The sequence below is a fragment of the Diadema antillarum genome, unplaced genomic scaffold, assembly GCF_040938485.1.
Source record: "Diadema antillarum isolate AM-2024a unplaced genomic scaffold, OU_Dant_1.0 scf00000061, whole genome shotgun sequence".
NCBI lineage: Eukaryota > Metazoa > Echinodermata > Echinoidea > Diadematoida > Diadematidae > Diadema > Diadema antillarum.
In genome coordinates, this window is record NW_027270950.1 from 1,525,168 (window position 1) to 1,553,123 (window position 27,956).

Genomic DNA, 27,956 nt, shown 5'->3' on the forward strand with positions numbered 1-27,956 from the left:
ATAGCCGAAGGACTGAAAAACTGTTTGTGTTTTGTTTTTGTTTTTTTTAGTGAATGTAGTTTTCCAAGTCTTTCTCATCTTACATTTCTTGACTGACTATACAACTGCATCATAGCTTTTTCTCTGCTCTTTTTCACTCTCTATTTTGAATCCAGTATCACTTTCTTGTCGGTAAGATGGTTTGCCAGTCACTCTCGGTGATCACTAGAGCCAGCCCATCATCACAATGATCCCCTTGAACTACATATGTACAACATACAGTGTACATTGTAGGTCTTGGCTATGAAAGTCGTCATTCGCTGGTACCAGTGTCAAAGCACAACCAAATCGGGTTAAGCACTCAACTCAGTATATATATTGTGAATTACTACAAGTACAACATGTATTATTATCTCTCTTTCTCTCATTTCTGTCTTTTTCTTGGAACACTGTCTCTTCGCACATTCCTCCATTCCTTCTGTCGATCCTCACCTTCATCTTGTTGAGCTGTTCGTTCAGAGGTTGGACCTGTTCACTCTGGGGCTGGGCGGATCCCATGGCGTGCTCTGTCTCCGACAGCCACCGAAGCAGGCCCTGCAAGTTGTTCAGCTCCTGGCGGTATCGCTTCTCAAGAGCGGTCTGGGGTCAAGAGACAGACAAGGGGAAAATAAAAATGAATATGACAATAATAATTTCAATTTATATCGACAAGACTCTCTATGCATTTTCCAAACCTTCCTAATCATCAGAGAAAAGATAAATTGATAAGCTCTAGAGTTGCAAGCCAGAAAAGAAAAAAAAAAATACTGATAAATTCAAAATGGCACCTATGAATTGCAATGCATATCTTATTTTTGAAAAAAAGACTAGATGCAGCAGGTTAAATTTAACAATTCTGCACAATATCAGAGAAAAAAAAATCATAGAATTTGCAACTGCAGAGAGAGAGAAAGAGGAATGGGAACGAAATTTAACCTTCAAACACATGTTGCTAGATTACGGATCAGTTACAAATTACAGATTGTAAGCAATTGAGAACCTTTCAAAAAATCTGCAACTAAGCCAAATAATCACAGGATGTACAAAATGTATAAAAAACAGTTAAATATATTAATAAAGGGCTCATATCAAAAATCTAACAAATATATATTTTTACTCTCCCTCACAAACATTGACAATACATTAACATTATGATAAAACTATACACATGTAGGTCTACACTGCCAAATCAAAGTTAAGCAATTCTGGGGCTTGGTGGGTCACTAAATGAGGTATCATTGGTCAAGAAAAAATGGGCAGGGGATCCCACTGACCATCTCATCCTTCTCCTTGCGGCGGTGTCCGAGGGAGGACTGGAGCTCACGCAGCCTCGCCTCGGCCATCTGGACGATCTGGTCGTAGCCGCGGCGCAGGTCGCCCATCTTGGTGTTGAGCTCCTTCTGCTGCTCGGGCTTCAGGTACTGGTCCTTGTTGTTGTAGATGAAGCGGTCCGCCTTGGACAGCGCGTCGCTGATCGGCTCCTTCTGGTGGACAATCTCCTCCAGGAAGTTCTGTCCGGGACAAGGCAGATATATGCGAAGGATAGACAAAGATCATTGTGTATTAATGATGTCATTATGAGAAGGGTTCTGAAGGACTTTGAAACAATTCCTAAACTTTTTTTTTTAATCTCTTCATTTTTTTTTAACAGCAGCACAAAGTTTTGCTGACTTTCCAATGGATGGAATGGTTAGAGCACAAGGAACGGTCCAGATTCTCTCTTACAAGTTCTACACTGTACAATTGTACTTTGAGGTTGAAGTACTTCAGACACCTGCAATATCAAGAGTATCCTTCTGCATACAATGTATAGTCCCCTCAGATAAATACATATTGAACGACTTGAAAATTGAAATTGAAAACTGGATATTGAGGTTGTGCACTCTGAAATACAATGTATGTTGCACACACTAAACACATTTCAAAATGGCTACAGTTTAGTATTTTCCTTTATAAAAACAAATATGCAAAGAATGCAAATGCTTGAAAATAATGGAGGGGGGGGGGGGAAATGGCAGACCAAAAACATATTCTAACAGGAAATGCAGCAATTTCTACTCTCAAATTCATCACTCAAAAATCATTTTCCTCACCTTGTGCTTCTCGAGTTGAAAGGTCAAAGTGGGAATGTCCTTGCTCACGGGTTCCATGTTGGTCAGTTTCTGCTGGGTGATGTTGGTCCAGTAGCAGAGATCACTGACCGCCTGGAAGATGTTGCGGTACTCCTTGTCCAGATCGGCCTGATGGTCACAAGGATTTTTTTTTGATTGGTGGAAGACAAAGTGGTGAGGGTGGGGTAGCCACAACAACAGAAGGGGTGAGGCAAATGGGGGGTGGGGATGGAGTGACGGACGGTGGCAGACAGAGTGACAGAAGGGGGAGCAGAATGCAACACATGGGGGGGGGGGAATATGGAGGATGGGGGTGGGGATGATAATGTCGTGGAACAAATTCAGGAGAGGAAGAGGTAGGGAAGAATAAAACCTGTATTAACATCTTGAGGTCACATGATTATTATTGTTATATATCATGTCACATGATTGTCACATGATCGAAATGGGTTTACATGTACTTACCTGATGATCAAATTACAACTGTGGTGACTAAAAACCTAACACATTAGTCAACATAAATGCTTCCTACAGCGTACATCATATTGTGTTTGAGTATTCGTGTCAAGAAAAAAAAAATGATGATGACAAAGAAATATGAACCATTGCACAGTGTATAATAGAGTGTTTCTGTAACTTGTGACAATTGTTTTCATGTTTTAATTTGCATGTAGACACTTTTTCTCATCACAACGCACACACACACCCCTGCACACTACAAATACAAGATGATGTACCATCAAAAGCTAAACAAGAAAGTGCACAAGAAAACAATATCTGCATGGCTGTAAACTAACATTTTCAACATATATCAATTAAAGATGCACTGTGCAAAGTGCATAAAAATGCACATTCTAAGACTTAGTTAGATTGTTTCTTTGCTTTTTGGTTTGATTACTCTTTACACTTTACAAAATGTATGACGAGGATTCTGGCTAATTTGACATCATGCCAATGAATTTAAAATGGTCTCAATGTAATCATCCAACATGGATCTAAACTTGCTAGGATACATATTAAATGACTTACACTTTCAATTTAAACAATATGATACCTGCAATAAATTTGCATATGATATATGACTTGGAGAGTGTAATCTTCCTTTATCAGGACTTCGATGCAAAGAGCGCAAATAGCAAATGAATTTTTTGAATAACTTATTCAAAAGCAAGGCGTGATTATGTGATGGCTATTTACACGTTGATTACAAAAGTGTTGGCACGAACAGTCAAATGAGGTGTAAAATTAAACAAGCAAGTTTTGGGGGTTTTTTTTAAAGAAACCAAATATATACTTTTTTATATACATGCCAGCACTTTAGCCCCATGAGTAAGATTGAAGATGTAGATTATCTAATCTAAAGCAAAATTATGGAATACACAATCCAGAAAAAAAAAAAAAAAATCAGGGATGGGGAAAAAAATAAAAATCAGGAGCACACTTTCAATGAAACCAAGCATTATTGTTTGGGAAAAAACAAACAAACAAACAAACAAACACAAAATAAACAGACAAACACAAAATGTCAGGGAAAAAACAACAACACAAGGTCAAGAACCACAAATGAAAAAATAACCACACAAGGGTGATGATATTACACAAGACGGGAAAAATAAAATTGCTGGACGAAACAAGTGAGACACCCAGACAGACACACAAAACATATATCAGACGGAAGAAGGAGATCAGGACACTGTGAGAGAAAAGAGGGGGTCACTCCAAAACTAGAAAGGACCAGTTGAAGGACGACCGAGTTTATTTGCATCAATGGTAGGCGGGCGGGATCATTCATCAACTAATCCATCTGACTCAAATTTACATGAGTTCCACAGATACTGAAAATCTTCCATGGTCATCATATTACAAGTTTGTAACTTTCAAATGATCCCATTCTATTCAAAATGACTGCATACAATATCCACTGTACAATTGTAGCTTACAAGTGTAAGAGCAAAACATTCATAAACATCCTCGCTGGGGTGACAAGACCTTACATCTGCAATTCTGGTAAAAATGACTTTTTTTTATTAATGGTCAAATAATCGGTTAATTGATGTCCTGTCCAAATTCTAAGTGTCTTAACCCAAAAATGAAGCCACCACGGCATTTCCAAGGAAAGGCTATCCCATTCGCCACAGTACTTTGGCCGCCATGTTTTTTGGCTCCCCTGAACATTTGACATTTTGTAGATACGAGGTCTTGTCCCAGGAACGATATACTGTACCAATGCACTACTGTCATCTCTGGTTCTATTGTTCAATGCTTCTAAACAACATTAACTTTGTGACATACATGTACAATTACAAGCTGCATATCTGATATGCTACAATAAAGATGACAGCCCTCCCATATGAATTGTGAAAAGTTAGGAATAGAAGAAAAACAAATGGCATTACTGAAGAAGATGTGGCATGTAAAATGCTACCAAGGAAAATGTATGAATCACAATGTAAGTATATGATAAATTTAAACTCATTGTTAGTAAAAGACTATTCCATGGTAACATTCTCAAAACCATGATCCCAAAGTACTACCGTTGTTGTCCATTAATGGGTCCCTGATATTTCAGACACTTGGTTGGAAGTTTAATCTTTCGAAAGAATATCAAAAGAAGTCTAATCTCTCCTCTTGAAGATTGACATTAGCACTCTGGTATTTGATGAAATATAACTTTTCAGAAGCTAGATTTGAATGAATTAAGAGACTCCAATACAAGTTTTCAAGTTGACTTCACTATGTTGACTTTGATAATTCAAACAAACAAAATGGAAGAAGTTTCATTAATATCAAAAGTGAAGAGAAAGAGATAAAATTCCATGTTTTCATGAAACAGGGCTGCGAAGCATAACCAAGCAGTTATGCAAATGAGATGTAAATAATGATGTCACCTTCTCACACAGTTTCCACGGTCCTGTGCAAATAATCTTCATTACATTTCTTGTCTACAAAATAGCATCAAACTTTAAGGAGAACATTGTGTCATATGCAGCAAATTATTATTAAATTGTGATAATCTTGCAACGACGGGGCTTACAGTTTATACACTCATGTACATTGTAGATGCTGAATTATAAACCAAACACACCTTGGTTTTCTTTATTTTTGGTGTGCTAAAAAATGGGAGAGATGAGACGCAATGATATTGTCACCTCATCAAATGCGCATACGCGACCATGGGATTGATATCTCACCGTTCTACGAAAACAACTAAATCTGGGAAATTCCATCACTTTCTTATTTGAAGCATGATTCTGATGAAACTTCTACCATTCTCTGTATGTCTGGCTTTCCTCTCTTCAGCAAGTCAACTTGAAAACGGAGTGGTATCACAATCCAACTGGTTCCTGTCTTCCACACCTCCTCACATTTAGTTGGTCTTTTGGAAAGGTTAGTTTAACGGAAAAGAAGATGATGCCTTTTTTTTTTCTCTCAAATTTTGAAGCACGGGAGTTTGGACAAGATCGAGTTGCTAACGGCGGGATTTACGGCACAACATACACGAAAACACTGCAGAGGACAGCGGCCATCAGCAAAAAAATCAGTTCACCATCACCATCCTAATTTTTGGCAATTCCAAAATCGAGACACAAGTTCTGAATTCTGTTTAACTTGTCTGTTGTTCTGTAAATTTGAAGACTTTCATTTTCATTTTTCCTGGGAAAAAAAAAATCTAAATGTATATCACATACAGAATAGCCATGTTGCATGTTTGTAGATGCAGCACAAAGTTGGTGTTATACACATAAACATGGCATTTGAATGACTGCTGTTATACATATTAGTTAATCACTGAAATACTACGAATGTTAACATGATAATGGTATTGGAATGAGAATGAAAAAAGAAAATAATAAGAATGTTTAAAGATAATGAAAGAAATCAGTACCACAATTCACTTCAATACATCTTTGGGTTGTTGTTTTTTCTTTGATTACCGGTAAGTTACAAATAAACTGCACAAGCTTATTGCTTTTAATCAAGTAAGCTTTAATAATTCATTTTCTATAGACACTTGCTACACCTTGTAACTACAACTGCCATATATATAGTACCTTATTATTTATTCTGTGTGTTGCAGACTATTAGACGAATTTGAATGCATGAAATCTGGCTCTAGAATGAAAAAAAAAACACCTCAATATGCAACTTTGGTATCATGCTCTCAATATCATACTCTTCCAAAATGGTTGCCAAATCCTTGATATGGGAATAATCTATAACCCTGGATGAAAGCATGGACACACACTATGTAGAGCACTTTTTGGGAATGTTGGCATGGCAGACTCACATTCATTTGATGACTAATAAATGAAACACACATGATGCATTCCTTTAAACTGCACAGTAAAGGAACGGTGGTACATACATGTACACTACTCAGGTCCCACATACACCATGCACACTGTGTACCAGCAGTGTAAAATACAACATTTAGATGTGTATCAAACTGTGCAAATATTATATGAAATTACAAACTATTATATGCAAAGATGCACCAACTGATATGGGCACCAGATAATTGTAGCTGCACCCCTTCAAATGCTGATTTGCAATATAAACTCAAAAGATATCATACATGTACCAGAGCAATATGTTACCCTCCCAAAAAAGCTTATACACTATACATGTAGGCCAAGTTCATTATTCAGATGTACACATATAAGAGCATGTACAGAATACATTGGTGTACATGTGATTGTATATACACATATGAGAAAACTTTTAGAATGAAGAGGAAAAAGTTGGGGGTGGGAAGGATGTCAACAAAAACCTGTAGGATTTCGTCAATTGTAAAAATATACTTTCAAATATTAATGATTTCAAACTCCAAAACAGAACAAAGCAAAACAAAAATCTTTCTGGATTTGTGATGAGATTGATTTCAGTGCATGAATGTACAGTGTACATGTCGATGTACAACAGGTGGGGCTGTCACAAATAATAATACACTGTTTAGTTTATTGTAGTTATACATGTACATTGTAGGTGTGCATTTTACAGCACTGCTGTTTGACTGTGTAAACTAGCTTACTATTGTAGTTTAAAGTGAAGTTGAAATGCTGTGATTGGTTGCGTGTCAGACAAATTTAATGATTGGAAAGGTAAAACATCAAAATCAAAATCTGATTAAGTTAAGTACATACGTTGTAGAATGACAAATTTGTTCAAAGTCATCTCTGAATTACAAAACTGTATTTTACAGGACAGGTAAATTCATGTTTGTGAAGATATCAGTGTCTACAATGTGCTGCATTTTACCAAATACACTTTTAGAGAGCAGTGTCAGTAGAAAGTTCATGTCCTTAGTCGATTTTAAGTATTGCAATTTCAAATTGTGATTCAACATGTATTGATTGCAAAATATGAGAATGTACAAATGGTGGGGGGAAAAAAGATTAAAATATGAATGAGTTGAAAACATTGATGGTTAGAGACAGACAGACAGAAATGCAAATATATGAATATATTTGTTGATGGATACATGGTGAGACAGACAGATTGACAGTAAGAGAAAGAGAGTCGAGAGAGAGAAGAGAGAGTGCTAAACAATGATGTTAATAAACACTCTGCACCCGGTGTGAGCTTACCCAATAGAGGAACCCTTTAGATGTTGGGGAGGTAATCGTGTTAGCTGAGTTATCTAGGGTAAGCGCTGCCATAGCGACAGCATCGTTACGCGGAGTAACAGCAGAAGAAGTAGGAGCGAGAGCGGAGGACACGGAGGAGGTCGGAGGGTCGGAACCAAAGGAATCCCTTGCCTGGTCTCCACCGGTAGCGGGCGGTTCCCGCAGCAGCATCTGCACCCTCCGCATCACCACCTCGGGGGCGTTAATCGGCGATCGGTGCGTGCTCAGGTAGTACGGCTCATCCTCTCCTCCCCCGCCACCATCGGCGGACATTTCAAAAGTGCGAACAGTTCGCACCATGCCTGTCCTGCGCATCGTTATCTTAATCTCACCATCATCGCCTTGCGGTGGCTCTGGTCTGTCTCCAGGCCATGCCCCGTGACCGAGGTTCGCCCGCTCCTGCGGAATCGCAGTTCTGGGCATCTCATCGGGTGGACCGGCCTGCTGCTGCCTCTGAGCAGCGTCGCCACCTGAACCGACTGTAATGCGCCCTCTACCGAGGGGTGGCTGCACTGACACCGAGCGCCCCTCGAATGTCAAGTAGGCCTCGCCGCGCAGAGCCGGCATGCCCTCGAACACTCGCTTGGCAACCATGGTCCTACGAGTGGGCGACAGGCTCTCATACAGTTCTGGGGTCACCTCGAGATCAATCTGTAAAATAGACGGAAGCAGTACGAAGGTAATTTCTACCCTTAGCAAACGAGCAAAGAATCATATTCTACTTTCCAAAGAAGAGTGGCTATGAATAAGTCCTGCATGAGTTAACCTAAAATGCCATGATGACATTAATACTGTTTTTGAAAAAAAGATACTAGCTGTACACCAGAAAGACACATTCAGTGACTCAATACAATTCTGCACAGCTGTATCTTCATGAATTTCACACAAATTCTTCCCTTTTGCAGACAGATTCTGTCATTTGAATCTTATCATTTCTTATGATTTCTTGAGAGGAAAAGTGGAGGCATTGCACAATGCCTCCACTGCTTTCATTTCATAAATAAAAGTTATTAATGAAAGAAAAGAGAAATGGAAGTTTTTTATCGTAAATTTGACTGACATATAGTGCAGTTAATATTTCAAGCTCTACCTTTCCAAATCTATCTGCAGTTCAGATCGTTTTAACAAGATTACATTTATTTTTAGATAGCATGCTCGAAAATAAAGAAATTCCCACGTGCATGCATCCATCATGCAAAATGTTAGATTGATCAGAAATGATATAACAAGACTCATTTGAAAATCTACAAAGAAAAATTATAAACATGGAATTGTGTCAGAAGTTAAGGTTTCATAATTTGCACTTCACTGTCCAACACTGACTCAAAATGTCTGCAAACGATCACAAATCTACAAGTTTTATGCATCGTAAATCAGACACATAGTGATGGTACAGTTGTACAGTATGTTGAAGTGTACTGGGTAGACTATGCATTCTCAAAACTAAACAATGTTAAGTATGTGTATAATGTGTGGTAAATGTCAAAACCTACTACGAATGAATGCATAGTGCACACAGAACTTTGGATAATTAACACTGAACACATACACTGTACACTTGGATTGACACTGTACAGTGTACAATATTGTACAACTGTACATGAATCTACACGAGTCATACACAATGCAGAAGTGACGTCTCTGTGTCTGTTGAGTGGTATCATGTGAAGCTGTTGATGTGTTTTTAATCAGTTTTATTGTAATGATGTACTCAGAATAACAACATTTGAAATGAACAAGCTACATGTACACATTAATATGCTGATTTTCTTTTTCTTTTCTTTTTAGTCTTCTGATTTCTTGAGATGATAAGAAAACACTAAAGCAAGTCAATACTCAGTCAAGGTGTGAACATGCCTGTATGCATGTACATTGTACACTGTATATGCAATGTACACTGTATTAAAATGTACCTACAGTATGTGTACACATACATGTATGTGGTGTATGTGTGTATGTACAGTGTACAGCTTGTTGTACAATTGGATGTACAACTTGTACAGTCTTGATATTCATAAAAGGCAAGTTTTCACAAGTGTGACATCTTAATTACTATCAAACAAAAATACTCACTGACGATATATACAACACACACATATACAATAAAAGAAAATGAGACTGTTGGCTAACAAAACAAAACAAAAAAAGCACTAAAAGTGTAGAAGTGATCTGAAATAATATACAGTCATTCTTCAGATGTCCAAATGAATGGATGTGATTTTGAGTAAAACATAACTGGTACAGTATGTATGTCATACATGTATATCTAGAAAAAAGAAATGCAGCATAAACCAACATTTTTCAAATGAACAGCTTGACAATGTATTTCTTATACATGTATTAGGACATTAACTGGGGTATGTTTCTCCCAATTTTCTTTTCTCCTTTACCATCTCAGGTGCTATTTGGTTACTTGGTTTTGAGTGTTTTTTCGTGTGCTTTATTTATTTTCTTTTTCATTTCTTTGATTCATCACACCAGGAAAGGTTGGGATAGTAATAAAACACAACACCGTATTTTGGAAAACAACCTACAGTTGTACATGTTAGCACAGACCATACAAGAACAATCTTCATCATACAATGTATCGCTTTCCTCTACATCTGTTGTAATTCAATTCATGCTTCTACCATAGCTAAGAAATAAGGTGGGCCATTTCTTAATTGTGTTATCTCCATGTCTCAGGAACTTCATAACTTTTTATTTCTTTTTTTTTGTACGACATAAAAAATGTACATTGCACAGTTCGTTTGTCCATGTCATTTTTACTAATAAAAATCTACAATGTATTCTGCCACCCCTACCAACCCACGCTATTGGAAAATATTTATTCTGACATCATAGAAAGCAGCTTCTTCTTCTTCTTCTTTTTTCACCAGAGCATGACAATATCTGGTAATATCTTAGAAATCATGCTGTAGCAACGAGCTGAGAACATGCACAATACAACTTCTTATCTTTGCTTGCTGTGGCACCATTCTGTGATGTGACCACAAATGATGAAAAAATCATTAAATAAATCTTTCTTTAAAAAAAAAAAAATCCAAAAAAAAATATTGCAAGCATCACATTACTTTTTCAAATAATATGTAAAGGCATGCAGAGTTAAGCAGAGGGAGACAATTTGGAGTAGGCAGCCATTTAGACGACGCTCATTTTGACAGCGATCTTAATGGGGACGACGTGATAATTATGGCACCTCGTGCCAGCCATAATGTGTGTATCATTTATTCACATGCATGCATTCAACTACGGATGGAACACGAACGAGCCGAGGTGAAAATGCACAAGTGAGCCACATGCATTGGTGCAAAGGATGCTGGGAAGGGGCGGCATGCAACATGGATGGCATGTGATGGCAGTGAGGACAGATGGTGCTGGAAAATTTCAGAGCAAGAGGGTTCTTAAACTCACCTTTCAAAAAGGAGGCGCTTTGGCAAGCCGACGCAACTTTTCTAACGCGATGACATTTCGGATATTCCGTTTCTCTTTTTTTTTTCCGGTTATCATTGTTACTGTCACTGTATAATGTTTTCAACACAGCAATATCTTCCATTATGCTTAATCACGAAAAGAGATGATTCATCTTTGTCTAGCAAGATGACAATTATTTATGATTCCTTGGTGAGATGAATATATATTTTGGTTAGTGTTATTCATGTTTTTGTTTTTTGTTTTTGGGGGGGGCTATTTGAGAGCACTTTTCTAGGCTAGAATCACACAGGACAACACATGAACAGAGGGATGATTTCTATACTGTATGTGGGTCCACAAAATTAATACAGACACATTTGGTACACATGTATGTGAATATTGACTCTACAGAATAATATGCCTCATCAGAAGGCAAGTCATTACGTGTACTTATATACACTGTCATGTCAAATAAACTTTTAAAAGTGGCATGAACACAGTGTCTTCGTTACCCAAGTACAAAATGGATGCCATACTATGAGCATGATGTACACTTCATTTTTACATTGTGTTCGTATGAAGGCTGTGAACAACAAATGTACAGTTTCTGTGGATTATTGTACATGTAGGTGACACAAGAACCCACAGCATACAAATGTACATCATATGAGCTGGCATATCAATTTTCTCCCTTTTTTTCCTGATAGTTGTAATGTAAATGAAATGAAATCACAGCAAACAATGTTTGTGCAGAGGGCATTTGAGTCTGAACAGTGTAAATGAGTGTAGTCATGCAATGTCAACTTTGTGGCATTTTTTAATAAAATGCAATAATATAAAAAGACAGCATGAGTTTAAATTAGAAAACATTAGGCAAAGAACACGACATACACATGTAGTTTCTCTGATTTTACAATGTCAAAATATCTGATAGTTCTTACACAAGAAATAGAAACTGTACAGCTTGAAATAAGTTACTATCAGAGTGCTACCTATGGAAAGATATGTTACGACACTTGCAACTAAGTTTTTGATGCAGAAGTGAATATTCCTTCAATGTTGCCAATTTGCTAAGTATCAAACTCAGCACTGATTAATTAGAGAAAGAAATTCCTATATGCTCACTGATAGGCCAACTACTTCGGAAGTCACAAGTTTATGTGAAATGAGTCACTCATTCAGCACATTTGGTTAGTTTAGACAGGTAGCTCATCTACATTAGATATGAAAACACACAAACACAATGTAATATGTATTGCAACAATACAGGAAAATATATCCTGTGGTAAAAACGTTTCAAAAATATGCACTGAATAACAATAAAATGGTTAGTGCAACTATAATGCATGACAGATATACTAGTTCTTTAGAAAAAGGAAATGATGGTTGACTAAAGTCAAATTTTCCTCTTAATGAATGCAAGGAGAGGCACGCACACAAAATGGTTCTTTCTGACAGAGCAATGGGGCCAAGTACAAGATGTACATTTGTATATAAATGTGCCTTGCAAACACACATACTTCTGATTACCCTATGTAAAAAAAAATAAATAAATAAAAAAAATACATGTTTGAGTGATGTTGTTGTGCTATTACTTCAATGAAAAAAATTGTTTGTAAAGAATTACGGAATGAATCAATAAAATCTAAGTTTGAAGGAGTCAGGGTGTAATCAACATTCCACCTTATGATACAAATGAAGCAATGATAGCATTTTTATAGTATCATACAAAGTAAAAGACTACAGTTTGTCTAATCATCATTGTAACTTTAGTGTAAATGGAGCAGGTATTTTGTACAGCAGAGTTTCCATGTGGTCTGCCATGGCATTTTGTACATACAATGTACATGTATATGTGCCAATCTGGCTGATTTTCTTTTTTAAACCTCTGGTTGTTGTTTTTTTTTCACAATTATGACTATTGGCTCACTGATAGAGAGCACACGTATGTCTGTACATTTCATTTGAGCATGACATATGGTAAGTTCAAAGGAACGCATTCACACTCTCACATTTAGAAAGGTTTACACAGTCCTCAAAATTTCACTTTTAATTCCTTGCATATCTGGCCATTCTATGACTGTGGGAAGCTTCACTTCAGAAGCAGCTTTAGAAGTCAGACATTTCCAATACAGATGAATTTGCACTTGTTGCGAGCAAAGTACACATTTGGTAACTGTAGCACATCTTGTTAAATGTCAGTCTATTTTTCTTTTCTCAACCATAGATATACTGGCATGTTGCAGTATTTGGCAATGTTCACATTGTAAAAGACACTGTTTGCAATGGAAACAAGAAGATTATGAAGAAAGCACAGAAAATGCTTTAAAAATGATCTTATACTCACATTCTCTTCCTTGCCCACTGCACTGATGTTGTCCACCCGTTCGGTCACCGTGGCGACCAGATCTCGGTATCGCCGGTTGAGGGTGTCCAGCTCCTGCCGGGCCACCTCAGAGCCCCGCTCCAGCTTGGCCCGTTTGCCAGCCGACGTGGGACCGTGGAGGCCGTCCATCTTAACCCGGAAGAGCTGGAGTGCCGAGTCGTACGACTGCATAAAAAGAGTTCACATAAATTTGCTGGGAGGATTATTCTATTCCTATGAAAACTCATTCATTTTCATGAGTTATTGAATACCACAAACTTTAGATCAAGATTACTTTTTCTATATTTACAGCTCAATTTACATCACCAATCAGACTCTGAATCCTACTCAATGTAGAGAAGAAGCCAGCACTTAAAATGATATCTTTCTCTGAGCTCATTCACACACTACGGAGATATAATTCAGATGAGCTGTACAGAGGAAATTCAAATGGCTCAGTTCAATTATGGTACAGTGTACTGTGTGCAAATACAAGTGTACAGCTGTAGGTGGTCAGGTACAGTTGTTGAAATATTGACATAAATGATCTTTACATACAATTTTGACAGCATTCTTAAGTACACAAGAAATTACTATGTACTTTGTAGTATATCAACAAATGCTGTGCACTTTGCAATAATTAAAATCTTACGTGTTTTGACTGTGGTACAGAAAGCTTCACACTTCACAGGGTATACACAATGTTACCATGTGTATACAACCTGTACATGTATAGATTACATTTTTGCATACGAGTAATGATGCACATCCAGAGTTTATCCTCACTTGTATCTTCTCTTTTTGGAGGGGTTTAAAAAAAAAAAAGAGCACACAATGCTAAAACCAAACAATACAAGACTAGTTTATTAATACTGGGCCCGTTTCATCAAATCATAAAATCGACTTTAAATTTTTTCACCACATAGGCTGCCATAGACTTACAGTTGAAATCATTATATTATCAATTTTAACTCTTCATAAAACAGGCCCTGATCATGATGCTTATTTTTACCGGTAGTTTAAGAGGGAAGCTTTAAAGGGCAGTACTAACCTCGGCTTGTGTGATGAACTTCTCTCCCGCCTCATTGACTGCCATGATTCGCGGCTCGTGCATGGCGACCTCCTGGTTGAACTCGCGCGCGGCGATGAACTGCTGCTGAAGGGTCAGCTTGTCCCTGGCCACGTGTTCGAACTCCATGAGGGTGACCTCTGCGGCCGTGATCCAGTTACTCTCACTGGTCAAGAGGTCAGTAAGCTGATGCAGCGTGTCGCCTGATTGGTCCAATTTCTCGAGCCTGGGTAGCCGGAGAGAGAGAGAGAGGATACATTGTACAATTTGTGTTCATCAGTAAATTGTTATCATTTGTTGGATTACTATCATTCTCATCCTCATCATAATCATCATCATCATCATCCTCAATATCATCACCAAGATTCTCTTCACTGCCAACGCATCATCATCAACAGGACCATTAGGAACTCAATCGTATCCACCACCATTGTCACCTCAGCATCATCACCATTATCAGAACCATCAGGGTCATCACCAACACCAACTCTGTGATCACTGTTGCTATCACCACCATCGTCATCATCATCATTATCTTCATCACCATGATCCGCCTACAATTGTACCACAATAACCACAACCATCCCCACCATCTCTGCTACCAGCGCAATTATCACCATCACCACCAGCAACACCATCATCACCACCGCCACCACCACCAAGAACATTATTATTCCCATCCTCCGTACATTACTCATTACTGCTGCCCTGTTTATCATTACAACCCACATCATCAAACCAACATCAACATCGTCAACATCTACATCACCGTGAACATCTGGTCTTCATAACCGCAGCCATCCCACCATCTCTGCTGCCATCACCACTGCCACCTCCACCAGCATCATCATCATCATCATCATCATCATCATCTACATCATCATCATCATCATCATCATCATCATTCTATCATCATAATCATGACCGTCACCATCCCAACCACCATCACCATCTCCATCACCATCACTCCCAACACGGATACATCATTCATCATTGTCAAAATCTCCACCACTACTATCACCATCATCATCACCATTTTCATCATCATTCTTTCACCGTCATCATCACCATCACTACCCCAACCACCATCACCACCACCATCACCACAACCACCATCATACCCGCCATCACCAATACATCATTCATCACTGCCGTCCACTTCATCCCTACTACCACCTCTACCATCACCATCCTTCATTCTTGCTCACCTCTGGTGCGACTGGGAGCACACCTCCGCCCATCGGTTCACCAGTCCCTGCACCTTCTGGCCGAGACGCTCCGCATCCCGTGTCCTACCCCCCTGCATTGTGTCTCTCACGTGCCTCTCCGTGGCAACGAGTTTGTCCATATCTGGCTGGAATGGTGGTAGTGTCCTTTGCAGCTCCTAAAGATAAATGCAAGTAATAGACAGAGAGAGAGTGAGAGTCTACCTAAAGCTTATTCACTGAGCATCCTACAGTTTGGTAGATCACACACCCAGTTCACTTTCAATAGTGTAATCTAAGAGATATTTTTACTCTTCGGAGATGCCCTGATTTCCAATGATGTCAAGGGTATACAGAGATTTGAAGGATACCAATTTGCATCTTCTTGAAATTGGCAGCAGTCTTGACATAACGATGAGGCAGCGTATGTACAGTACAAGTAACCCTCGTCAAATTTAAACTCGACGTAGAGTATATCGTCAAAACAAATTATTAAAACGAAAAACATAAAATGCCATCTATACATGGAATATTTGTACTATAGTCTGACAGAAACTATCTCTAAAATACAATCGTACCATCTGCCATCCAAAAATTGATCAAAGTCTAACAGATATTTACATTCGGGATGTCATCTCACTGTCTTTACCTGGAGCTGGTCGCTGACCGCCTGGTGTCTGTCCAGGTCGCAGGACATCGGCTCGTGGCTGCGAAGGATGTTTTCACAGCTGCTGATGAACTCCTCGGCGTGGGCCATAGCGGGGAGGAGGTCGGTCAGGAGCGACATACGCTGGGTGGAGTTGTACGAGTGCGCCACCGCCTTGTCCCACGCCTCTTCCAGCCGCGCCCGACGCGCCCGCACCTCGGGCAGCTCCTCCTCCCCCCTGCCGGCCAATGCCCGGTGGCAGCCAACAATCAGGCTGTTGTAGTGGGGCTGATCATTGGTCAATAATGCATGGGATTTCTGTGTTATGGAAAACAAATATTCAAGAGACAAAATCATTTGAACGTTCCCATATCCCACATCCCACATCCCACATCCCACTGGAATGATCCATAACTTGATACATGTTGTACATGTACAGTAGTGTTGAACATTTGGATATTGCAAAATCCATATAAAGAAAATTAACTACATTGTACAACATGCAAGGTTTCACAGCTCCATCCCCCCCAATAAAAACCAAAAAAAAAAAAAAAAATACGGAAAATTAATCAATGGCACAACATACATTGTAGGATACATGACCTGGATCATTAGACTTTATCACCCCCCCCCCCCCCCCCATACCCAATGTACAGTGCACTCCAGTTATATCGAACACGGTTATAACGAAATTCCTGTTACAACCAAGTAAAAATAAGGGCTGCAACAACAACAAAAATGTGGCATGTGGCCCTTTACTGTTTTATGTCTGAGCCAGGGAAGGGACAAGTCTCACTTAAACATGCAGAAAAGGATAAAAATTTCATGGATGGTCATTCCGTTGGTAATCACCTTGAATTCTTGGAATGTAATGTCTGCTTGTGTCTCCGTCCTCGGCAGCGGGTCCCTGTCTCTCGCCGTCATCCTGGAATCCTCCCTCTCAAGCTTCAGGATCATCCTGTCCAGGTCTGCCAAGAGCTGCCGGCTCTCGGGGTCATCAACCTTGCCTGACATAGCAAGACACAGACAATATTCAGTTGTTTTTTTTCTATTTTATCTTTCTGTCTTTCTCCATTCTTCCAAAGAACACCTAATTTGTGTGATGTCATAGTGTACATCATAAATTCATGAAAAAAATAGAGTAGGAATTCTTAAACAATTGACAAATCTTAATCTAACTCTGCTCATGTAAGATCACAGAAAAGTCCATTGAAGGTTAATCTTCATCTTTATACAACATGAATGCTTTGTTTTCAATCTTTTTTATACAGCTGCAATAATACAAAAGATCTCATTTTTTAAATCCAGCTTCATAATTTTTCAGGTGATACATCACTGTTCACATAACAAGGGATACTCTTGAACTTATGATGACAAATATCCCATATTTTCTTACCATTTTCCCTGTTTTTCAGCAGCTTTACTCACAATACCTGTATCTCAAATCAACGAGAATAGAGTTAACTCCTTTTGCAATTAAACTCTTCAAATAATCAAACAAAGAAAACCCAGTTAATCTTACCTTGTTGGGATTGAGCTGAGAGCTCCTCTATCAGCTGGTTGCAGCTCTCAACTTCCCGGATCAGATCCTGACTGAGGAATTCCTCACTGACCTCCTGTCTCACCACGACATCACCTGGTTGACCTCTGACCCCAGGCTGACCTCCGACCCCAGGCTGACCTCCGACCCCGGGCTGGATCTGGACCCGGAGCTGGACTCGGGCCTGGGCTGGCACAGTCACTGTGGCTTGGGATGGGGCCCGGGGTGGGGTCTGAGCTGGCGTGGAACCGGGACTGGCCCCTGCAGGCCCGTCTGGCTGGGTCTGGGACTGGGGCCCGGGACGGGGCTGGGCCTGGGCAGCCTCTCTCTGGGCCGCCTCCAGCTGCTGCCTGCTTTGGTTGAGCTGCTGGATGGTGGCCTGGCGTGTCGCCGGCTCCATGTCTTCAAACTTTGGAAGGGTAGGAGGAGGAAAAATACATGTAGCAATCAAAAAGAAAGGGTCAGTGTTACAGATTTATGGCAATTACAACTTTAGAAGTTCAACTTTTTGGAATTGGAATAATAGAAAAGTTTGCAATCACAGACCTCAACAGACTATTAGAGGCATATATAATCTTCACACATACAAGTTTAGCTTATTCTTTGAGAGGTGCCATTATGATATTCTGCACATACATGTACTAATGTACACAAGATTGCCATACGATGCAAGAAGAATTTCCTCGAGACTTCCTGTGCTACATGTAACACTCTAGAATTCTCCTGGAAGCTCCGCAGTCCGTTTCACTTTATTATCATTGCAGAAGGCTAAACTGTATCTACAGTAGCACAGTGAATCAACTTCTTCACATGCATGCACACTAGAAAGTATATGTATGTATGTATGCCTGTAATATGGGGTTTTAGTGCTGCAAACATCACACAAACTTCCTAAGCGTGTTCAGCGCTAAAGAAACTGTATTTTTTTTTCTTGAATAATAACAATGGCCAGTGGTCAACTCACCTGTTCTAACGTCCATTGTCTCACAGTCTCAATGCCTTGTGAAATCTGTTTCTGGCTCTTCCACGTCCTTAGCCTTGTTTGTTTAGACCGACACAGTGCCAGTAATCTGTTCAGCTGCTCTTCGAGTCTACGAATGAAGTACAGTATGTGTAATTGTTGTTAACACACATTTGTTGACTTTCTCCTGAAGAATATGCTCCCTAGACAGAGACAAATTGCAGTAACTTACACCTGAACCTTCACTCCTCTAAATAATACCTTTCTTTCATTTAATATGCTCCTCTTTTGTAGCAAGAACAATGCATGTAGTTTGATTGTTTTTGTTTTTTTTTTGTTTTTTTTTTGGGGGGGGGAAGGTGGGGGCATTTACTGGTAATCCATTGTTCAATTGTTTCCCCCTCAATCCTACAGAAGTTCTTAAATTCATTATTCTGAAGAAAGGTCCGAATTACCTACATGTACAGTGTACCTCTACAATATACATACCCGCTTCTAATGGGATTAATGTTCAGGGTGCAAAAGGGGAAACACAAACTTTAATGGATATGGTGCATCTACATGTACAAGCAGCCTCCACGGCCCATTATGCTGTTTCGTATTTACTTGTTTGCGAGGTCGATGGCCTCACTGTTCGGTGGGGGGATGAGGAAGCAGACGTGGGGGGCCACGCCCTCCAGGCCCAAGCTGTTGACCACCTTCCACTTCATCCGGTGGGAGTTGTCGGTCAGCGTGCACCGCTCACCCTTCTTGATTTGAATCTGGCAGGAGGAGACGGGCGGGAGAGAATTTCACACCAATTACTTAAAACTGCCGGAGAGCAGTATGGTTAAACTGGTTCTGTTTTGTTGTTATTGTTGTGATTCCTTTCTCTCACGGGGGGAGGAGGGGGCATTCATTCTCTCTGGCAGGGTGTAGTTCTTCACATGGGTTTTCCGCCACTTTTGCCTCCATCACCTTCTGGATTCTACTCCCTGCTTTCTGAGCAGCAGCGAGCAATTTAATAAGTCAAATTTGGGCCTCTCCTATGCAGGGACAACCAAATTAGCTATGGTTTGCTGCATGTATTACAAACAAAGTGTAACCATACTGTGTATATAAAGAAAAAGATAATAATAATAATTTGATTTCCCTCCATTTCAGTTTTCTCAAAAAAAAACATGCCAATAAAGAATAAAAAAGAGTCTTTGGTCTTTCTTTCACAAGTACAGCTCATTTCATTTCTGCATTTTCAAACTAAAACCATCTATACAAAATGTGATACATAAATAAAAGTACATGTACAATCATGTATATTGGAAGAGGTAAATAAATACCGCTTCATTATTAGACTGCAAAAACATTTTTGTTAATCCAGATGGTTAACGTCTGAGGATCACTTACATCTAATCCTGCGTAATCACACACTGCAGTGACGGGAATATTGGAATGTATCTTTTGCCGCCTCTTCTTGAGGGGCGCGATGCGGTGGCTCCGCCCCACCAGATCTCTGACGACGACCCGGTACTCCGAGAGTCGCGTCTCGAGCTCCTGGGAGGTGAAAGAGGGAGGAGGTGCACATAGAATCAATTTAAATCAACTGATTAATTAAATGAATTATTCAAATGAAAGAAGAGGAGGAGTTTAATACAGTCCCTACAAGATTCTTTCATGCACATTGACAGTGCACGGGACCATCAGATCCCTGTAGGCAGTGGGGATAACCATTTAAGTGCCCAGGCCCTTTGCTTTGCTTTTCAAACTCTTTCATCAGCACTGATCAGTAATCCATCCAAACTTGCCCCGTAAAACTGTACAAGATTGTAATTGTAAAGTTTGCAAGTCCACTCAGGTGTAGTGATGTGCCTCACTCCAACAAGAAGGCCATCGTGACACAATGGGGACTAGGTACATGTAATATTCATTCATTGACAACTTGTTTTGCAGACGTCTGTGTCAATGGGTGAAAAAAAGCACCACATTAGCAGTGCTTATATAGTGCACAACAAATTGTGTATACAGTGTATGTCCCTATGAACTCCAGGAACAACAAAAAAACAAAAACTGTAATAAAATATACAATTGCAATTACAATGATACAAAGTTTAATTTTTTTCTCTTTTTTTTTTAGACTGTAAGAAGAACTGCAGACTCTCTCACCACTAATTCTTGGAGCAATGCGTCCACTTCCTCCGTTTTGAGGTCCGTCCGATCATATCTGGCGTGGAGTGTCTCCGCCTGTCTGGCCATCCAGTGATCACAGTCGCGAGTGTCACGGAAAAACTGTGGACAAAATCAACCACGCTATTACATTTTCCACTCCAATAAATATGGTCACCTACGTTTGATAAACTATCCCCTTTCTTAACTCCTTCCATAACATCAAAATTCTCACAGTTCATTATGACAATGCCTGTAAAGTTCTATAAGAATGACTGATTAGGTACTATTTTCAAACTTTCCTTGACATTGTATTGTGATTTACAATTTTCTGCAGGTTAACTTGGGATCAAATTACTTACGATTGGCTTTTGATTTAGGGGGGAGAATTAATCCCCCTAAAGAGGATTTGAGAATTTGAAGTGCACTTTGGAACATGAGGGCAAAATTTGAGCAACAGTGAAAAGTATCTTTTATCAACTTACCTCTCATATACTAGCTACACTTGTACAAATAGTACATGTACTGTGTTGTTGCTCTATTATTACAATTGCAAAAAGGTCAAAACTTTTTATTCACTTTAAAGGGTAAAATTCGAATTTACATGTATGTGATTTGAATTTCGATTTATTTAGTTTCAGTCAAGGAAAAGAATATACAATACAAAGATAACATCCTCATATTGTCGTGAAGGTATATTTGTGGAGAGGCTAATGTTGTGTTTGCTGAAATTATATCAAATATGATTTCTTCACTCAGTGAACAGAAAATTATATTTAAATAAGGAATGGCATAACATGATTACAACCAATAAATATAAACAATTCAGTTTGGAGTCAGAAAGTTCCTTGTGTTTTCTTTAACAAGTATTTTATTTTTAGGGGGTGTTAACAGTTGTAACCATGCAAAATTAGTTCCACTTGAGTTATGTTATTTCACAAAATTTAACATCATTTTAGGAATGGATTCAAATGGCATGTTGATTAAAAAGGGACAGATTACAAGGGACAGACAATTGGGCATTCCGTGCCGTGGGTTATGAAAAATCATGCAAACTAGATAAATAAGTAAATGTCAGAATGTGCTCATGGGTCATACAGAAACATATACAAGTATGGTATTAAAACAGACATGCCTAACATCTCTCAGGAACTCACACATTTTTGTAAGAGGTGAAACCGAAACACATTGATGATTTTCTAACATTTACAGAAAGAGTATCAATTGTAATTATATAAAAGTTGAGCTGGCAGATTTATGTATGTTCTAGACGTGTGGTCCTCATAAAATTTGTCTAGTTTTTTGCGCATCTTTTCAATCTTATTCACTTATAGTCACATATCTTTCACATACCCATGGATAACAGGAAATATGGTAATTTTGTTCTTTTCAACTGACCACAATCAAGTTGTAATTCTACATGTCTGGCACTGCTAAAATATAATTGCATTACTGATATGATGGGTTATCAGATGGGGAGGGAGGGGGTTGATGAGTTGTCGGTAAAGGGCGCGATATACAAATGTATTATCATATGTGGTGTATCAGTCTCCAAAATATCCCTTTTACTGTGCCTAAAGCTGTTTCTAATTGCCTTGTATAAATTTGAAAAAAAAAATCATGGCTACTTAAAATGTATGAAATGATGGCTCCAATTAAAAATGGTCACTGCTAGATGATACAAAAACATCAATAAAATCAGCTAAGATACAAAAATTACATGTATATATATATCACGTTTGCATGTGTGGAGTAAAGTATGGAAAGTTAGCCATGAATGATTACACCTGAAATGACTGATAAAATGACACTAATATAGAGTAAAATTAAACAAAAATACAAGACACTGTGTGACTGAAACTTACCAAAATTTATGCACTACACACAAATACACCATGCAGGGGGGATGTCGATCGCCATGGGAACGCATGCAGGCATTTACAAGACTTTGGAAGCGGCTGGACAGCAGGAAAAGGTATTTCACTTCAAAAAACGAGCCGCAACGACCAAAGCGGTCGAAGCACAGCTTTCTCGACACCCTATAAAACGCCTGATGATTTAAAACTTAATATAAATGCGTACTGCACACATCTCTGAATTCAAGGAGATCATAATAACCTCTGGTGATGTGTCGTATGGCTCTGTTCCTTCGGAAACGGATTCTTTCTCATGCTCTTCCACTGCGCACGAGCAGCGCTAGAGCTACTTGTGACCAACTTCCTGTAGTCCCACACATTTGAATTCTTGTGAGGTGTACCTTCCTCCTACCAAGTCCCATCATGCGAAGTTGATATTAAACGAACATGCGACTTGTGCATCACACACTTACGTAGAACTTTAATAGAAGCCCATCACATGCAAACTCAAAGATGTCAAGTGCAGAAAAAAAACAAAGTAAAAACACTCCATACAAGACCGAGTCTAAAACATGCAAGACACACAAACAGACCACATCTAGACACATCACAGGACATGTACAATGTAAAAGAGGGTAAATATGACAACACTGTACACGAAACACATACATAAACACACTGTAAGACAAAGACTAGAGAACATACACAAAAGGTGGCATGCATCAATTAGCAATCAATCCTACTATCACTCACTGAGCTCATACAAATGAAAAATGTCGAAGTGTTTGATTGTTTCTGTTTACGTGTATCACCAATCAGTAAACAGGATGTAAAGCATCAGGTAAAATAAATGATACCATGTACCATGTACCTCCATGAATGTTTATTTCATTGTAAAGTGGACACATTAAATCAACATCCACTGCAACATACACTTGTATGTCTGTATATGTACATACAACATGTATGTAGGTACCCACATTATGTGTATATTGTAAACATTCAACTGCTTATGCTGACATACAGTGTATATACACAATGTAAATATCTTGTGTAAATAAATGTGTCAGCAAAATGGATGATATAGAAGCACTCACTACTGAATGTGTAAATCTGTAAAGAAAAAAAAAATGTAGCTCTGGGAATGTGAAGTGTACAATTCTTTGTATACAATTTTTTTAAATGTCATAATTGATGACACAGCCAATACGATTGCACCATGGAATCCTAATGAATATGGTAAGAATGTGGAAAAGTGACAAGAAAAAAAAAATCACTTCATACATATCATGAAATAATAATGCTTCCGGCACCACTTCGTGGTGGAGGCATTAAAAAGCGAACAAATTAATCTGATCTGGACTAGCTATTAAACTAAAGAGTAAAACACCACACACATCTACACAATAGGAGTAGACACATAGAAAGACATGAACATGCAAGGGGAAAAAAATGGTAGATCAACGTATCAAATTAAACAAAGTGAGAATATTACTGCTAAACTTCTAAGAAAATTCACCACAGTTGTACTTCAATCACAACTTCACAAGCATTGAAAAAAAGAAATAAAGATATGTACACAGAAGCAAAGAATAAACATCAAACAAACCTGGGATATTAAAAAAAAAAAAGTCTGATAACACCATGAACAATATAATAACATCTACACTATCAAAAACACACCTACATATGTAAAAGCTACGAAAGACAATGACTGCAAAAAATACAAAATAAAAATAATGGACATCGAAAAATAAACAAAATAATAATAAAACTGTTTATGAAAATGAATGCCAGTGAAGGATGAAGGGAGGAACATTGTGATTGAAGCAGAGGGTTGGGGGTGGTAAAAAAAGGGGGGTGGGAAGGGGGAGGGAATTGGTAGGAGGGGGGGGGGCAAGGCTCACCTGGTGATATTCGGCAGCATATTTCAGATGGGTTTCCAAGGAGACAAGAAGCTGTTGGAGCCAGTTCCACTGGCTCTGCATGGTAGAGAGATAGGCCTGCAGAAAAAACAGCCATGAAAAATAGAGAGGAAAAAAAAGAAATCTTGAATCTTGACTACCTTTTTAGTTGCTTATTTCTTGGGAGTTACTGTGTACTGTTTTCATGTGAAGTATTTAATTTGATTGACATTATGATGCAAATATTCTAACTTGAATGACACGCTTCTTACATGAATCAAAAAACAACACCAACAAACCTCTCTCCCAAAACATACCATTGTTAATTAATTTCTGTGATTATGACAGGGAAAAAAAAATGATATGATACGGTATTTAGAAAATATCAAATCTCCACAAGCACACTGCTTATAACTTCTCTGGGGGAAAAAAATTGTATTAAAAACAATGCTTACATGGAAACTGGAATAAAATTTACACCATTGCTTGGAGTAATCCACCACTGTGGAAACCAAATTGTTGGTCAATGTCTGAATTTACTTCTTGCAGAATAAACCACGGTTAAACAGGGAATATATGGTGTCCAACAAATTGTCTGCAGAGATCTCTCGAGCAAGCCCAAGGAAAGTCACAACAGAACAGGCCAGACCAGAAAGTATTGCTGAGTACCCTGTCCTGCTTGTGGAGAATAGTGAAAATCTGTCAAAGTGGGGGCAAACAAATGGAAATCATAGCACAAGTATGCAAAAAAAAAAAAAAAAAATTAGATAATATAGATATACTTTGCATAGTTCCAAGCTAATACCTCAGCTGCTTTGCACCATACATAAGTGTATATCACTAGAGTGAGTAATCATATGCAGAAACCATTACAGACATACTCAGTCCAAAGGTCGAGGGGTCAAGTGGTCATCACTTACACTGACAGTCTCCGTGGCCGGGTGCCTGTCCATCACCAGTTTCTCACCACGCTGCTGGACGCTGGTGAACTGACGCTTGCGAGACTCCACCTCTTTGGTCAGACTCTGCAGGCGGGAGGGTCAGTGTTCATTGACATTGGCAACATGAAAAATGCATCTTTGAGATTTTTATACAGAAAAGAAATTACTAGCTTTATTACACTGGTCAAGGTGTGCCAAGGTTTTAAGGCAACATAAAGAGCTTCAGAGAATGTTTTATCACAATTCACACCTTCACCAACTTGGGCAGCATTCTTGAACACTGGCAATGTGATGATTTTATAAAATTGAAGAATCATTAATTTGACTATAAAAATGATGCTGTTAAACTAAATGCCTCCTCTCAAATTGTGCACAGCATTTTTATGTTGTTAATTCCTTGATACATACATGTACAATGTACATTGTAGCAAACAACTTTCTCCCAGGTTGAAGTTCAAGGTTTCAAAATACTAACTAAGAGACTTGACCTGATCTTTCCAATTCCTTGATTAAAATTTGGAGAAAAAAAAACAACAGTCATATACATCAAGTTCTTTGCATGAGCTATATGGACATTGACTACAAACTTCTTGAGGGACGCATCTAGTGCGGCCGTTCCATGGTAAAAGGGTCTATCTTGAGAAAATTTACTTCGGAGAAAAACAGGTTTCAAGTTTGGTGTATTTGTATGTCTGCCTCTTGTGTTTGTAAAGAGAATGGCTTGTGAGTGTTATTTATTATGAAAATATAGAAAATGAAATATGAAAAATACACCAAACTTTAAACCCGTTTTTCTCCGAAGTAACATTTCTCAAGATAGACCCTTTTACCATGGAACGGCCGAGTGTAAGATCGAGTACACAATGTCTTGCCAAAAACATGTACAGACTGTACCTCTGTCTGTCATTAGTGTTTGCGTGTCAGCTATTTCATGCCCAATATCTTCTGTAATGCAGTCAATATACATGTACATGTATTGTAGTTCAGAGGTCTTCTTCTTCTGCTTGGACGAGGGTGGCCTCAAGGAAATTACATCAGATACAATTGATTTCTTAACACTACAAAGACAGTCCCAGCAAATTGTCTTCCATGACATGCTGCAATCTAGATGTGTACAAGAAATGGGTGGAATATCTCCATAGATCTCCTCTTTCGCTTTGTGCTCTAGCTCTCTTTAAAACTGAGGGACAGTGACATTCAGATTCTTTACAGACGCTAATCATAATTTTGTGATCTTTTTAACTGAGGGACAGTGATGTTCAGTTTCTTATAGACGCTGATCACAATTTTGTGATCTCTCTATTTAAACCGACGGACAGTGACGCTCAGTTTCTTATCGATGCCAATCGTATTCAAGTCACTATTTTAGTGCAGGAGATGGGAGCCTGAATTACCTTGTAGTACTTTTCCAGTTCTCTGATGTCCATGTTCTTGGAGCTCCAGTCGCGGGATTCTTCAATCTCCTCCTTCTCGTCCAGCCACATCAGCTCCTTGGTGGCGGCTTGAACAAAGTCTAGCAGAATCTCCATGTCGGAGACCCGGGTGGCTGCTTGGTCCTGGGCATAGGGAATGGTGTAAAGTTAAAGTTACGGATTAGCCTATACAAACATATCCAGTTCATTGTCTTTATGCATACATGCCAGAATATTGGTGATATGTTTAGAGGTTACAGCCACTGGTCTATCACAAGTACCCAGTCAATCATATCAATGCACACAACATCAAGCTTAATCTCGTAATTATTCCATGACATGGATACATTAAATGATGCAACATTTTGCATCAAGTTTCTTGCTCACTGTAAATTTCTCTGCACAGTCATGTGCAGTAATACAGTATATCACTCGTCAAATATTCTTCTTTTCTTTTGTTACACATGGAAAGTGATAAACATTGCATATCAAACAAGATGACTATTGATACTGCAGGGATTCTTGTCAGTCAAAAATAAAAAGATGCCAAGTTGGTCTCAAGCTGCAAAAATGGGTGATGAAACTCACGAGAAGTTGACGGTAGCTCTCATCCAGCTTGTTCATCTGCTCGGTGTACTTCTGCAGGTCTTCTCCACTCAGATTTTTCTGATGTTTGAGACAAATCAAATATGAGATGGATGACATTTGCGTCAAGATGCAGCTCAGGTATGTACATGTATAACAAGTT

At 38.8% G+C, this 27,956-nt stretch overlaps 1 protein-coding gene across 1 annotated transcript in view; it reads right to left on the reverse strand.

Annotated features, from left to right (window-relative positions):
• LOC139716123 (microtubule-actin cross-linking factor 1-like) overlaps positions 1 to 27,956 on the reverse strand; it is a 147,169-nt gene that overhangs the window by 11,524 nt on the left and 107,689 nt on the right. The window contains exons 21-38 of the mRNA XM_071627679.1: positions 27,797 to 27,874; positions 27,191 to 27,352; positions 25,776 to 25,880; positions 24,859 to 24,954; positions 21,096 to 21,218; positions 20,340 to 20,486; positions 19,563 to 19,717; positions 18,960 to 19,086; positions 17,978 to 18,404; positions 17,308 to 17,462; positions 16,459 to 16,773; positions 15,813 to 15,988; positions 14,587 to 14,830; positions 13,518 to 13,721; positions 7,718 to 8,407; positions 2,112 to 2,258; positions 1,293 to 1,529; positions 472 to 618 (exon numbers count right to left, since the gene is read on the reverse strand). Coding sequence (XP_071483780.1) covers positions 472 to 618; positions 1,293 to 1,529; positions 2,112 to 2,258; positions 7,718 to 8,407; positions 13,518 to 13,721; positions 14,587 to 14,830; positions 15,813 to 15,988; positions 16,459 to 16,773; positions 17,308 to 17,462; positions 17,978 to 18,404; positions 18,960 to 19,086; positions 19,563 to 19,717; positions 20,340 to 20,486; positions 21,096 to 21,218; positions 24,859 to 24,954; positions 25,776 to 25,880; positions 27,191 to 27,352; positions 27,797 to 27,874 — 3,735 coding nt within the window. The remainder of the gene's footprint in view (positions 1 to 471; positions 619 to 1,292; positions 1,530 to 2,111; positions 2,259 to 7,717; positions 8,408 to 13,517; positions 13,722 to 14,586; positions 14,831 to 15,812; positions 15,989 to 16,458; positions 16,774 to 17,307; positions 17,463 to 17,977; positions 18,405 to 18,959; positions 19,087 to 19,562; positions 19,718 to 20,339; positions 20,487 to 21,095; positions 21,219 to 24,858; positions 24,955 to 25,775; positions 25,881 to 27,190; positions 27,353 to 27,796; positions 27,875 to 27,956) is intronic.